General features: G+C 37.0%; 2 protein-coding genes across 2 annotated transcripts; both read right to left on the bottom strand.

The window, feature by feature from the left end:
• Positions 1-375: 375 nt before the first annotated feature.
• On the bottom strand, positions 376-2,981 carry LOC121995889 (GTP-binding protein SAR1A-like). Its single transcript, XM_042549660.1, has 3 exons — positions 2,568-2,981; positions 2,343-2,474; positions 376-986 (listed from the first exon to the last, which is right to left on the bottom strand). Exons 1-3 carry the CDS (start codon positions 2,694-2,696, stop codon positions 666-668), a joined length of 582 nt encoding a protein of 193 aa, XP_042405594.1. The 5' UTR covers positions 2,697-2,981; the 3' UTR covers positions 376-665.
• Positions 2,982-3,451: 470 nt separating this feature from the next.
• On the bottom strand, positions 3,452-7,827 carry LOC121995887 (importin subunit alpha-1b-like). Its single transcript, XM_042549659.1, has 10 exons — positions 7,389-7,827; positions 7,117-7,213; positions 6,925-7,016; positions 6,692-6,823; positions 6,411-6,596; positions 6,155-6,318; positions 6,001-6,079; positions 4,966-5,094; positions 4,301-4,428; positions 3,452-4,201 (listed from the first exon to the last, which is right to left on the bottom strand). Exons 1-10 carry the CDS (start codon positions 7,596-7,598, stop codon positions 3,826-3,828), a joined length of 1,593 nt encoding a protein of 530 aa, XP_042405593.1. The 5' UTR covers positions 7,599-7,827; the 3' UTR covers positions 3,452-3,825.
• Positions 7,828-15,692: the final 7,865 nt, after the last annotated feature.

The raw sequence follows: 15,692 nt of genomic DNA, 5'->3' as shown, positions 1-15,692 counted from the left end.
CATATGAGGTCTTGGAATTGAAACTCGCATCCGAGCACATCTTTCTCTATGTCTTGTCCATCTGCACTAATGACTAGTAGTCACTCATAATTTAACTCCTCCGTGTTGACCTAAAGACGAATTGGCATGAGCGCTGGATGAGAAAATCGTCTTTTTTGCAACGTAAAAATTGGCCAACCTTATTAAGGCATGATCATTAGATGTTGCCTGTTTAACAATTCATAGTGACCTCCGAAGAGATCGATCAGTTTGACTATGATTCGAGTTGCACGATGAGAGGATGAATCAAACACCTTAGTTCATGTTGATACAATTACAGAAGTGATCCTAATTGTTTATGCTAACAGATCAACAAAAGAATAACACCACTAAAGAATCAGAAACAGAAAACTTATATGATCTTTCCAAAAAAAAATAGTTTGTCAAATAAAAAGAAATATGTAGATGAGAGCCAAGTGCTCTCACCTCCACGAAAAGTGTTGCATCCTTATTTTGCTATGTTCTTATGTTCCACTGAAATGGTAGTAGATGAATGCCAAATACAATAGGGAAAACCATGTACTTCCACCTCGACAAAATATTCGGGAAAACTAAAGAGCTTTCAAACCAAACTAAGCTTAAGCATTTGAGAGTAGGCGGTGCGGTACTAATAGAAGAATCAACCTCTACTTGATGTACTGTGAGATCCATTTGAAACCTTCACCATATCCCATCTTCCGCACGATGCTACACATGAAGATCTCAAGGGGGCGGACATTGGAATCGCTAAGATTCACCGTTCCCTTGCCAGTTGTGAAGTTGTTCAGACCGAGATGGTAGCGTAGCTCTTCCTCTGATGCTGCATAAGGGATGTCGATCTTGTTTCCTAGAATAAGAAATGGGACATTTGCCAAACAATCGTCTGATAGCAGTGCATCCAATTCTTTCTTTGACTCTGCAAACCTCTCTTTGTCATATGCATCTACTAGGTACACCACTGCATCCACCTGGTAGAAAAAAAATTTAAGGATTTGTAACATTTCACAAGAAAAGAAATAGCATACGACATCGTAAAAGAGAATAGCAAACTTAGAGAATGAAGTGAACAACTTGTTTGACAACTTCAACCCAAAAAATCATTATCAGTGACACAAGTATGTCACTGCATTCCATGAAAAAAAATTGAAAGAGGGTTGCAAGGAGAATAATAATAAATATGTGATGAATGTGTATACAGTGACAACGACACTATCTTGTGTGGCCAATTCATCCAGCTTAATTGAAAGGCTCATTTCTGTATTATTTTTACTCATAGTTCTTTCGTTTTAAATTTGGGAAAAAGCAAAAAATGTGATCGACTGGCCAAGACAAATGGTTCAGAACTTCCTCGTGTGAGTTAATTCGACCAACAATGAGAGAACTTTTTGTCCTTTCCAACTACTTGTTTATCCTCTTGTATTGCCCACCTTCCTTTTTTCTCATCTTCTTTCTCGACACAGCCTAGAAGTATCTAAGAAAGAAATGTAACTATCTAAACAAACATTCAAGAAATATCAAAGTCCAGCCGAACTTGGGTAACAGTGTCTGGGAATTTTTAACAAATTCACTGCAGCTTCAAGTTTTCAGATGCTTACTAAGCTCAAACTATTTTCAAGAGCAAGAACAATACATCAATACTCTGTTTGATATTGGATTGATCTATTCCAAGAAAAAATTTAAATAGACAGCAACCAATTTATTTAGCTTAGTTCTGAATGAGTTCTGTTATAAAACATTGTGATTAAAAGATAAGTATCTCCTAAGAACATTTACCAAACTCCACCAAATTTCTTTTTCAAAAATTATATCATCTGTGGTTATGATTCAAACACAGCTTTGTCTTCCATTGTCCCAGGCTTCTAGATTTGGTTAAATCAGTGTTCAAGAATACATGAATGACAGATAAAGTTGGATTCCCCCTCAAATCCAACAACCCATGAGTTGACTGAGCAATGTAAGAGAAGTTACAGATAGACGTCAGATTATTCATATGACTGAAGTAAGCAATTGATCATGACAACCGTATGCATGAAAGAAAAACACAAATTGTAAAGATGCAACCATGGTGAAATGATTTGTTTATCCCTGGAGGGTCAAAAATCACAACTAAAAAAAGCTGCAATCAAATATGTGGTCAACATCACGGTAGAATCACCAATAATTATGGCATAACACTAAGATAACCAAACTTTAGTTAATTCTTCAGAAAAGTACACGATCAAGGAAGAGAAGAACTCAAGAACCACCCCCATGTATGTAAGAAAGAGTTGCAAGGAAAACGAGGCATAGATTCGTCGTCAAAAAGACAAATTTTGATAGCTTACCTTAGCATAGTAATCTTTCCAGACGCGTCGAGCGATCTGATGGCCTCCCAAATCAAAAGCCTTGAACTTGATCTTCCCGATGCTCAGCTCCTCCGACGTCGGGTGCTGCGTCGGCTGGTGCTGGGCTAGTCTCTGCATTCATGAGAAAAGGAAACGAATTCCGACCAACATAGGAATACATCAAAGAGATGAATGAAAAAGCAAACGCTGATCTGAGAATCCAACCTCGTCCTTGAGCATATGAAGCAGCGTGGTCTTCCCGGCATTGTCGAGTCCCAGGAACAAGATCTTGGCCTCCTTCTGCCACAGGCCTAGCGAGGCGAGGACCCCGTAGAACCAATCCACCAGGAACATCGCGGCTGGTGGAATTCGAGAAGCCGGGCGAGTAGATCTGTAGAACGGACCGCGCGATCTCGCCGGAGTCACGCCAAAGATCGGATCCGGCGACGCTAACCGCCCGAGCCAAATCTAAGTCTGATTTAAATGGCGAATGAGATCGAAAAACCTGAGATCGATTGGAGGAGAGAGAAACAGAACAGACGTTATAATACCGGCAATTGATTTTTTTTTTAATCTTTTTGATTTCCTAAAAAACACATTATTATTTTTTTTATTTTTAACTTCACGAGTACCAGCGAAATTTTGTCCATACTTTTTACCAATTTAAATTTAAATTCTTATTACTATTTTATTATTTATTTATTTATTTAGACAATTTAGGAGAGATGACAAACAGGGTTAATATTCTTTTAATGAGGCATTCTTTTGCATATATAAAAGTAAAACGTATTCTTTTACTTTTATACTTTTAAATTTTATATATATATATATATATATATATAATAAACCCAACTAATCATGAGATAATAGATTCATCTCAAAATTTTTCCACTAACTATCAAAATAAATCAAAAAATAATACTTATAACTATCAAAATAAATCAAAAAACCTATAAATTACATACATAAAATATTTTAATTTATTTTTATTAATCCATGTATCTACCCAACTAATCTCTACAACTAATGTTAGAGATGGACGACCAGATCAACAGACCGACCACCACCACTGAGGAGCATAAGTGAATCATGGCATGGCACTCTAGAACTCAAGGATATAAAACAGATCCCACTTGTAGTTAAAGAGTTGTATGACAAAACTCAACTGAAATAGACCGCAAATATTAAGACATGCCTTTCAACGGAGACCCTATCAATAACTAATTCAACACAAAGTAGGCAAAGCTCATGCTCTACACGAGGCAAATTTAAAAAAGAAAAATAAAAATGGCATCTTCTACTTGTAGCAATCACCTGCACCAGCATACCTTCTATGGCTTGGCTGGACTGACCCAAACTGACCTGAACACATGACATCGACTGGAAACATCTTTGGATCGTGGCGCCTGCAATGTAGGATATGTAGCTCCTTCCAGTCATGGTTATTGTTCTCAAGCATTAAAAGCATTGATCCTACCAGTGTTTAGCTGAAGTTGAACCCGCCAGGAGGAGCCGCATTCTGGTCGTTGTTCCCGAAGTGGAATCCAGTCTGAGTTGCGTCGGCTACCGGCATCGCATCGTCTTCCTCCTCCAACCAGTACGTCTCGAGAATTTTCACAGATTTCTCGTAGATTTCAGTATTATCATGGCTCTGAAGGTTCTCAATCTTCTCCAAGCCCTCAGCTTCATCGATCATCTGAGCGTACAGATTGACACTGCCAGTGGCACCTAAGTTCTTCTCCGCTTCCCCAACCTTCAAGATATTCTCCAGCCCTTCCAAGCAGACAGTGACGATTCTTGGATCTGGGCAGATAAGTAGATCGCACAAGGGCTTGATGCAGCCCTGGCTAACTAAGAACCTAATTGAATGCATCAACACATGGTTGGTCTAGGGAATGAAACATGAATAACAATTCATTTAAAGTTTGACATCCAATCACAAAATCTCGATAGCATACTTTATCTGATCGTGTGTACCGCCAGAGGTAGCATTTGAGATGGCCCATGCTGCCTCTTTCTTGATATCAAACTCTGCAGTTTGCATTAGAGTCACTAGCGGGTTGATGATACCAGCAGCTATAACCGCCTGCAATCAAGTCGGTAGCTAATATTATGATTTGCGATAGAAACAAATGGTAAAACATTCTAAATAAGGTTACAGTTGGATAACTTTGGAAAGAATACCCAGTCGATTATACACTACTATAAACTTAAATGTCTTATTGTCTACAAGTTCAAATACACGAAATATATTTAGTCGTTATGTTTTCTAGGAACACATACACAGGGATAGCCTAAAACCTTTAAGGATCTTCAAAATACAAACAGTTGATGCGGCCAAGAACTAACACAGTAATTGTAATCATGAAGAATTTTTCTTAAATTAGACAAGTCGTTAGTTAACATGCATTAGTATATGTTTCGTATTGAGACACTAATTTTGCTTATATTAACTGCATAGATTGAACTCACAATTTTGGCATGTAATGTCATGAATACAAATAGCATATTTTTAAAAACAAATGATGCATATGGATACATGGTTATTCTTCAAATGAAAGCATCGAAGAAGATGCATTATTGCTTTAATACAACAAATCTTATTTATTCTTCTAAAATTCACCTGTATTTGTTCCTTGTTTCCTGCTGTGATGTTTGATATTGCCCAGCAAGCTTCCTTCTTGATGCTTTTCTTGTGATTGTGAGTCAAGAGGTTGAGGAGGCATGGAAGTGCTTGGTTATTGATGACAAACTGGATAAGCAGAAGAATATAAAACAAAAAAAGAGAGTTAAAATTAAGATAACACACCCAAAAGTTGAAGCAAATTATCTTTGAAATATACTGTATGACTAAAAATTCTATTCACATAATTGAATTAATCATGTATTTATTTCATGCTGAACACATGAATGTTCATTCATTTAAATATTACTTTGGTGCTAAAATTATGTTATATGAACCATCCAAAGTAAACTTAGTATAATCATATAAATGTAAAAAAAAAAATGACACCATATCTGGGATATATAATCAAGCATCTAGCATGTGGCAACATGTAGCAAAAGAAACAGTTGCATATTTCTTTTCAAGCAACTGAAGGCAACATCATTATGCATATGATTATTTATTTTAATTAATAATCACAATAACCATTTTTTCACATTATATATTACAAATTCAAAGGAATAAATCCCAACCACATGACTAAGTTGGAATTCAAAGCAACGATCTTAGCATCAGTTACCAAAGCCCTTTCTAAATGAGACAACTAGCATCTTCCAATCGATACAACTGACTGCCCTTTATAAAAAAATAAAAAACTGAATCCAAACAAAGCATCAATAGTGTTGTACACCCAACAAAGTCTTATATTGCAACTCCAAAGGCATCTAATGTAAATTTCGAAAATGTAAGAATGACATTGGCATGTACACATGATTAGAGAAATGGGTCCACTATCAAATGTTTTACATTTTGCTGCTAAATGTTAACAATTTGACATAACCAATTTACCAGTCTCTAATAATTGTTGAATTGACAAAGACAAAGTATCACATTAACGCGAGAGAATTCAGAATTGACAGACAAGTAAAACAAACAAGCACAAAAATGAATCAAGCCGAAATAATTTTCTTAAAATCTAAAAAGGTAACATGCCTGTGTCTGCATATCATCTCCTGTCACAATGTTACCCACAGTGCGAAGTGCAGGGATGAGCACAGAAGGTGAAGGATGACTGCAATTGAATAAAATTGGTCAACCATTGAGAAGTAGAAAAGCGATGGAATGAACAAGATCACTGCATTCGTACATAAGTAGTTCTACAAGCCGAGGGCAGACACCAGCCTCAAGTACAGCTTGTATTTTGTCATTTGTCCCATCAGATAAGTAAGAGAGTGCCCAGCATGCATCTGTGAGTACTTCCTCATCATTTGAATGAATTAGACGCTCAAGGGCAGGAAGAGCAGGTTTGACCTGCCCACAGACAAATGCATGGCAGGATTAATAAAAACATGACAGGGATTAGGAAAATATGAACAATAGACAAGTCAATATTACAAATAAACCTGATCAAAGTCTGGTTGAGGCTTCCCTCTGCAAAAATTAGAAAGAGTCCATGTAGCATTCCTCAGCATGGAGAGCTTGGCATGCTCATTCAGCTGTTGAAGGAGTGGAAACAATGCGCCATTGGCAAGGACAAGGTCTCTGCATTTTGGGGAATCCCCGGCAACATTTCCCAAGGCCCATACCGCCTACATAGCATGCAATGCATTAGGAAAAATAATCACAGCAAAAGCACTTATCAACTAGAATCAAAAACAAAGTTCCACTGTGCAAAAGAGCATACCTGCTCACGGACATCATCACTTGGGGAACTGAGCAGTTTAACAAATATTGGAACTGCACCATGATCAATGACAACCCTAGTGTTTTCAGAAGTTCCAGATGCAATATTGGTGAGAGCCCAAGCAGCTTCAAACTATAACAAGAAAACAAAGCAACAAAACAAAAGTACATATAAGCCTACTGGCAAAAGTAAATAAAGAAAAACTAGTTTACACAGATAGGAAAGAACACAACCTGAAGTTGAGGATAATCCTCCCGGATAAGGAACTCAATGAATCGAGGAACTACTCCAGACTGTATCACCTCCTCAATCGGAGGGCTTCTTTCTGAATACAAAATGAAGTTATTCAGAATGACTAATTTATCATCTACAGGAATCAATTACGGTGTACAAGAGAATCATACATATCATCTATGAACAATTACCTATAGAAAGTAATTTTCTAAACTGTGTGACTGCTTCTAATTGCATGGAACTATCATCAGAATATACGCCCGCCACCATCGCTGGAAGGCTTTCCAGCTGCAAATCATCGATCAAACAAAGAGTAAATCACTCGTTTGATATCTACTACCCTACTCCTAGTAGCATTAATGTCGCCGATCCAGATTAAAACCATAGAGAAGCCGATGGGATTTCGCACAGATCTAACAGTCCAAATCACGAAACATCAAAGGATCATGGCGAAAGGAAGCACCTTTTTCTCAACCACGGACGTGTGGACCGCCTGAGGGAGGGGCTGCGACAGCATCCCCTCCCGTCGCTTCTTCAGCAGGCTCTCTTCCCGCCGGTTTTTTCGGATCTCCACCATGTTGTCCTCCCTCCGTCTACGCCCCTCTTCGGCGTCGACGGCCACCTTATACTTGTTACGGCGAACCTCCGCCCTCTCGCTCGGCCTCAGCGACATCCTGCTCACTTCCACCGCCAACAAAAACTAAGAGATCGCGCAACGACGCCGAAGCCAAATCCAAAACCACAGTGAAACTCAAGCGCAATCGGAGGGAGGAGGGAACGAGATCGAAATGGGGGCGGAGACGAGAGACGCCGACCAGAGGCTATGAACCCTAAATTTGCGAGTAAATCCGCCGACACATTGGTGTACCCGCCGCGGGCCAACTGGGACACGCCCAAGTGTTATCGACCCGTTAGCGCACAAAGTGGGTGAACGTCAGCGGTCGTCGAGCGAGAGGATAGTTGCTCCCGATGAGAGCAGCTGAGTGTGAAGTAGAGTTTAACTAAACGTGAACCACATGACGTGGCGATTGACGAGTGAAGCAAATTTGACTATGCAGAAAAATATTTATCTTAATCAACTAAATAAATAAATTACACAAAACACAATTTATGCACATTAAAAAATTTAAAAAATCACAATACGGACAATACGAATTAACAAATATGGAATAGAAGCTATTTCATTGAAAATTGTTTTCTTTTCTAAACTTATTCGGTTAAATAGAAAAACCGCCCAACTGATTTATTTGAGGAATTCGAATTGGTAAATTTAAAATTTAAGTTTTTATTTTAAAAAATATCGATTCATTCGGTTAATTTTATTCGATTTTAATTTTCAAATTAAAAAATTTGGATAACCGAAATAACTAAATTATTAAAAAAAATAAATTTTATTTATTAGGATTTATATATAATATATAATATTTATTTAATATTTATATTTAATAGTGTTGGTAATTTTTGTTATTATAGACTTAATTAATTATTAATTTTGTATATATTTGTTTTGCATTTTAAAACAAATTCGAGTAGTTTGGTGTTAATCGAAATAATTTATTTTTAACTTGATTTGGTTAGTCAAAATTAAATTGTTTAAATCGATGCTTGATTAGTTTGGTTTAGTTATTGACCGAATTAATCGAATGTTCATCCTAATTCCAAGGAAATTTGGCGCATTAAAGAAATGGTCGTATCAACTGTAAGTCATGAATTTAAATTTCAAAAATGATCTCTTATAAAATAAAATAAGACTACATACAATATATCTTTCCTCAAAATCTTACATTAGCAAAAGTTTAGAGTCTTAAAATTAATCACTTACAAAGTAGAATAAAACTACACACAATAGACTCTTCTGGACACATATTAACAAAAACTTCATACACCAACTACCCTAGTGTTTATCACATTAGATGATGAGATTATCAATAATACCAAACTCTATGTACCCTGTGACCGTTTTGATGTGATCAACCAAATTAAATTAGGTCTTATTATGGTTTGATCCTTATATCTAAGTGTGCAGGAACTTAGGAGTACAAAAAGTCAAGTGAAAGACGCAGTTAACAAGAAGGATGACACAATAAAGAGTCGGCAGGCTAGGTGCGCCCGAAATATAAGGTCCTACAAAAGAGTACGATGGCGAACAAGAAGGAAACACGCAGCGTTTTAGAGGAATGAGAAGCCGGAGCGAATGACTGCTCAAGAAGGTTGGGAATGGGTTCGAGTGAGCCATATTCTGGATGGCTAAAATCACCCAAGCGAGTGTAGTCGAAGCGGAAGACCCGAACAGAAAATCAACATGAAGTTAACCCTGGTCTGAGCGCCCAGAGCTATTCCGAGCGTCCGGACCAGTTTAGTCCAGATAGGGTGCCTCGACTCCACGACGACTATGGATCAGGTTTTAACAAGGTTCGAGCGCCCGGAGCAGGTCCAGGCACCCGGACCAGGATAAAGTTTTATCCCAACTCCGTCGCATAGCCGTTTGTGAGACAATAAGAGTTGCCACGTTGGGGGCGCTCAGACCGTGCCACGTTAGCAACAGTCGTATTCGACCAGTGGACTATAAATAGAGCTCTGTTCTTCTCCTTTTCGTATTCGACCAGTGGACTATAATTATGCATGTTCACATATTCAACAAATTAGAAATTATCAAGGACTTAATTGACATTTTAGATATCATAAGGGATAAATTAAAAAATTATCATCAAAATATATTCCGAAAAACTTTCTAATTAATCTAATAGATAGAAACCTATATTAGATTCTAAAATCATGTTTAAATTAAAAAATCATTATACATACTTTGTTTTTAATTTGAATTTATAATATTTGTTTAAAATTATCTAACATTTTTTTTAGTATGATTTCTCTTAAAAATTAATTTGATATCAATTTTTTTGAAAAAGAAAGTTTAATTACTTATCAATATAAAAAATTTAGACGATTGAATTACTTTTTATGAATTTTTAACAAAAATTACATTTTTTTTATTTAAAAATATTTTTCAATGTTATTTTTGCAAATTTTATTTTTTTGTGAAAGTATATCATGTTTTCTGTCCATGAAAATATTTTTAAATTTTTTCAACCATTATTAAATTTTCTATGAATTATTTATCCAAAAACTAATTTTTAATATTAAAAATTCTCGAAGATTTAATTGTTAAAAATTTATTTGTTTTATAAAAATACTTGTCCTATTACATTCTCATAAAATTTTTCACGATTTATTAACTTAAAAACTGTTTTTAAACATGTTTTTAAAAGAATACAACTTTTGTAGAAAATTATTTATTATTACTTAAATCAATTTTATTTTTCCTTAAAAATTTTCTCTCAATTTTAGATATGTCAACTTAGCTGCTATAAAAATTTTCTGAATTTTTGAAGAATTAAAAATAAATTTAAAATTATATTTTCCAAAACTACTTTATAAATAGTAGAAGTTCATATTTTCAAACTTTAACATTCATTTTCAAGTCATTTTCCTATCCTTATAAATTAATTTCCAAATTGTTTTCCAATATTACTCTTATTTTTAATATGATCAAAGAGAGAATTAGAGATTAAGTTTAGGGTTAGGGTATATATTCTTTTTGCATTAAAGGTTTCTTTTTTGCATTAAATGTTTTTAATTACAAATTATGTACATACTATTTTTATTGTTATTTATTTTTAATTTACTCTAATTTAACTTAATTTGCTCACATTAAAAATGAGAAGATGGTAAGTAACCAGTGATAGCTTTAATGTGATAAACCAAGTCAAGTTAGGTTCTGTTGTAGTTTGATTTTTGTGTCTAAGTGTGCAGGAACTTAGGAGCACAAAAAAATCGAGCGAAAAACGCAACTAGCGAGAAGGTTGACACGGGAGAGAGTCAACGGGATCAGTGCGTCCGAGAAGACGAGGCGCTGCGGAAGAGTACGCTGACGGACGAGAAGGAAGCGCACGACGTTTCGGAGGAACGAGAAGCAGAGAGTAGATTTCCTAGTCCCTTTTTTGTGGATCAGGAGATGGATCACTCATCATTGTGGTCGGATCGTGACCGCAATATCCCCTTCATGTTATAGTATGGTTCGGAGAGGGCCACCGGAGGCTGTCCGGAGGCCACCCCTCGTTCGGCGTCCAGCAACCTGACCACTTGTCTACTACCGGTGGCCTCTGAACGGCCTCCGGCCACCCTCTCCAAACCAAATTATAACCTAGAGGGGACGGTGAATCCAGGAAAGGATCACAATCAATTGTGGTCGGATCGCGACCATGATCCGGCCGCAATTATGAGTGGTTCATCCTCTAGTCCATAAAAAAAAAAAAGACTAGGAGATCTACTCTCCGATAAATCGGAGTGGAAGACTATTCAAGAAGGATGGAAAATGAATTTTGATAAGTCCTATTCTGAATGATCGAAATCACTCAAGCAAACAAAACCGAAGAGAAAGACCTGAAAAGAACAGATGAGATTCCACCGAGCATCTCACTGCCAAAGGCAAGAGCCGATCTAAGAGGTGCCTGCAGATGGGCATTCCTTATGGATGTCAGTAGGGTGCACCAAAAGTCTACTGTAGTTATCCTGATCGCTTTTAAGAGCAATGGCATCATGTCCAACTTCTATGCTGCAGCCTTCAATGCATAGATTTGAGCAAGAATCTGAAACAAGCAAATAAAAAGGAGAAAGATTCATGACCTTAGTGTTTTAGGAGATACTTGAAGCAAAATTCAGACAAGTTTCTGGCATTAAACAAGAACCTTGATATCAAATTTAGTTGTGTTTCTGAACAACTTAACTAAAATTTCCAAAATTAAACCGACACTCTTAGTGGACACTAGACACTCGTATCGATCACAAGTAAAAATACTTTGAACTATGCCATTAGTAAATGGTGATTCGACCAAAGCATGAATTGTTATGTGCAGAATCTTTACGTTGCTGCATTGTGCAATCGTTCGTTTAATCTCACTAAAGAGTACTCAAAATGAATACGAAAGTCATTAGAAAACTTTACGACAGACCTAGAATAGACTGGAGCAGGAGAATTTAAGAAAGTTAAATTTAATACGACGACATTAGTAGAGTTCACTAGTTCGAGAATATATCTGTAGGAGATCAAAACTTCTTGCCTGTTATCACTACATCGGTCAAGTTATATCCATTTATCGAGCCACGATGCCTTTGGCCAGGAAGATCTTACCCTTGACCATAGGAAGGTAAGGGATCCACTATAGGCCATTGAGAAGAATCCTGAAAGAAGTGATTGATTTAACAAAGTAAACTTTCAATGCTTTGAACTATCAAATAACAAATCTAAATTTGATACTAAAAGTATGGGTTCCTGTTGGTAATTTAAGAGCATGAAATCAAAACTATACAAAGATAAAATAAAGCGATATACGGTAATTATAAATTCACAATGATCTCCCGAAGTGCTGTTGAAGATGTCGGTGGTCGACGAAAAGGTTGCCGCTGTCGGAAGCACGATCACGGAGCAACCGGAAAGCGCTTCAAAGTTCACGAGCCAAATCTCAGCCGAATGCTCTCCCTTTGCTCTCACACGATCTCTCCCTTTACGATCGCCTCGGTGCTCCCTGATCACCTTCGCCAGAAGCTCTCCCTCTTGATCTGCACTTGGACGCCTCTTATAAGAAGGCTAAGGAAGACGAAGGGGAAAGGACGCCCCTTCGTCTCCTTAGCGTTTGCAGCAAAAGAAGAGTAACGAAGGAAAACCCTTTGTCTCCAGTAACGCCCAAACGCCCAACATCTCCCACTCGTCCAAGTGAATCCATATGGTCATATATACCATGTCAGTCACATAGACTACAAGGTGATCATGTCACGAAGACAGAGCAAAATTTGTCACAAAGACTAAATAAGTCACGTAGACTTTATGAGGATCAAGTCACGAAGACCAGAGCAAAATTTAGTCACAAAGACCAAATAAGTCACGAAGACTTTATGGACATCAAGTCACGAAAACCAGAGCAAAATTTAGTCACAAAGACCAAATAAGAACATTCATTCCATACATTAGGGAAAATGGTTCGTGCGACAGTAAGCACAGTGAGCATTCAATTGCTAAGAAGATTGTCACACCTTACTTAGTTGCTCCACAGAACGAATCAGAGACATAAATGCCCATAGAACGAATCAAAGACATTATTGGCTTGCTTTTACCCCAGATTAAATTATTTACATCATCATGAACATCTCTAATCCCTCATATTGACCATATGTCAAGAGCATGTTCAACATCTCCAATTAAACAAATTATTCACAATTACATTTTATGTACTAAACTAAAAATATAACCGGTACCAGTGAATAAATGTCACAGATGTAAATCAATCTTAATCTTCCTTTTTATCTAGAATTCATTCATTCTAATCAGTCGCTTTCCTAGTTATGCTCCATAGACCGAATCATCCATAGCCAATAGGAAACATGCTAAAGTAGCAGACACTGATCAGAACTTCAAGTAGACAGCTAAATAGTCACTTAGGGTAAAATCGAGGTTAACTTATAATCTCAAGGGTCTCACATAGTAGAGAAGCAGAGATCCATTCTCCTACTACCCTTCTTGTCACCATAGCACATGTCGTATGAATCACATGCTATGATGTTATTCTCTTTACCAAAAAGAGCGCATGTTTTTCCCAAATTTAACATCGTACAGATTTCGATCTAGACATTCCCAATGTCTAATCCTGAATTCAACATATGAATTCTAATCTGGCTTCAAGCAGATTCAGTAAATGGTGGGTGCATTTATTCCAATCATTACATAAATGATCTCATCTTGACACAAATATCAAGGCGACCTTAACTTATGGATATGTCTCTATTCACAGCTACAAAAGTTGTCCCATAAGCAACGGTCTTACCTTTATTCATACTTAACAAATAGAGATAATTGTCCATGTGAGTAGACCAATCCCAATCTACCAACATGCTTATCGAGACTTTTATTCGAATGTAACCAAGACATATACACTGAATAGATCATGACATTTTCATTTATCAAAATGTCTTTATAATTGTTACATTCTTCGAACTCCCAAAGACTTCACATGCTCATGAAATGAATCTTTAGTCAATGGCTTAGTAAAAGGATCAGCAAGCATTTTTCGTGTAGGGATGTACTCAAGAATCACCTTTTTCTTGTCAACCATATCCCTTACAAAATTATACTTAATTTCTATATGCTTGCCTTTGCTGTGATATTTGGGATCCTTGGAAAAAGCTATTGTAGCTTGACTGTCACTGTAATAGGACTCCCACTATCCTCAGCAATTCTCAGATGCTTCAAGAACCTTCTTAGCCAGACAACCTCTTGCACAGCCGCTGCACAAGCCACATACTCAGCTTCCATTGTCGACAAGGCAACACAAGCCTGCTTCTTGCTGTTCCATGAGATAGCGTCATCATTCAGCAAGAAGACATAGCCAGATGTAGATTTTTGTCATCAAGGTCCCCAACCCAATCTGCATCTGAGTAGCCACTAAGGCTCATATACGATCCTTGGAAACAGAGGCAATAATCAGCTGTTCCTTTAAGATATCTGAATATCCTCTTCACCGCTTTCCAGTGTCTCGATCTTGGGTTTGACTGGAAACGACTAACTAAGCCAACAACATAGCTTATATCAGGACGAGTACACAACATAGTGTACATCAAACTACCAATAGCACTGACATATGGTTTTTTCTTCATTTCGGCTATTTCCTCAGGAGTCTTGGGATACATACTTTTGCTCAAGACAGTACATTTCGCAATAGGCGTCTGTTCAATGTTGCAATCTGACATATTGAAGTGTTGCAGCATCTTAGTGATATAAGCTTCTTGAGACAAACCCAAAAGCCTCTTTGATCGGTCTCTAACGATCTTCACTCCTAAGATGTACTCTACTTCTCCCATATCTATTATGTCAAATTGTGATGAAAGTCAACTTTTGACTTCTATCACACACTTTATGTCACTTCCAGCTATTAGCATATCATCAACATAAAATGATAAAATGACAAGCTTTCCTTTTTCCTTTCTTAGGTAAACACAATGATCCTCATTGACCATTTCGAAACCATAAGATAATATTACTTCATTAAATCTTAAGTTCCATTGTCTTGACGCTTGCTTTAGCCCATATATAGACTTTCGAAGTCTACATACTCTTTTCTCTTGGTCTTCAGCAATATAACCTTCTAGTTGTACCATATAGATTTCTTCGTCAAGATTATCATTAAGGAAAACCGTTTTTACATGCATCTGATGTAATTCCATGTCATATTGTGTTACTATAGCTAGGATGACACGTACTGACACAAACTTCACAACTGGGAAGAATGTCTCTTCAAAGTCAATACCCTCCATTTGGGTATATCCTTTTGCAACTAATCGAGCTTTGTATCGATTAATCGATCCATCTGCTTTCCTCTTTACTTTGAGAATCCACTTATTCCCAATAGCCCTTCGGCCCGGAGGAAGATCGACTAAATCCCAGACTTGATTCTTTCTCATTGACTCCATTTCTTCATCCATTGCAACTTTCCATTCTTTTCTAATTGAGCTGCTCAAAGCTTCCTCAACTGTTCGAGGTTCCTCATCGTCAACTGGGAGAACCATTAATGCCTCATTCTCAATATCAAACCTTCTCCGAGGAATATTCTGACGACTACTTCTTCCAAGGTTAGACTCTTGAGAAACTGACTCATTCAGTGGTAAATTACTCCCACTCGGTTGACTAGATTCAAACATCTCCTGATTTGTTGATAAA

The sequence above is a fragment of the Zingiber officinale genome, chromosome 6A, assembly GCF_018446385.1.
Source record: "Zingiber officinale cultivar Zhangliang chromosome 6A, Zo_v1.1, whole genome shotgun sequence".
In the NCBI taxonomy this organism is placed as follows: Eukaryota; Viridiplantae; Streptophyta; class Magnoliopsida; order Zingiberales; family Zingiberaceae; genus Zingiber; species Zingiber officinale.
The sequence above is the reverse complement of the archived record's forward strand: the minus strand, read 5'-3'. Positions and strand labels throughout refer to the sequence as shown.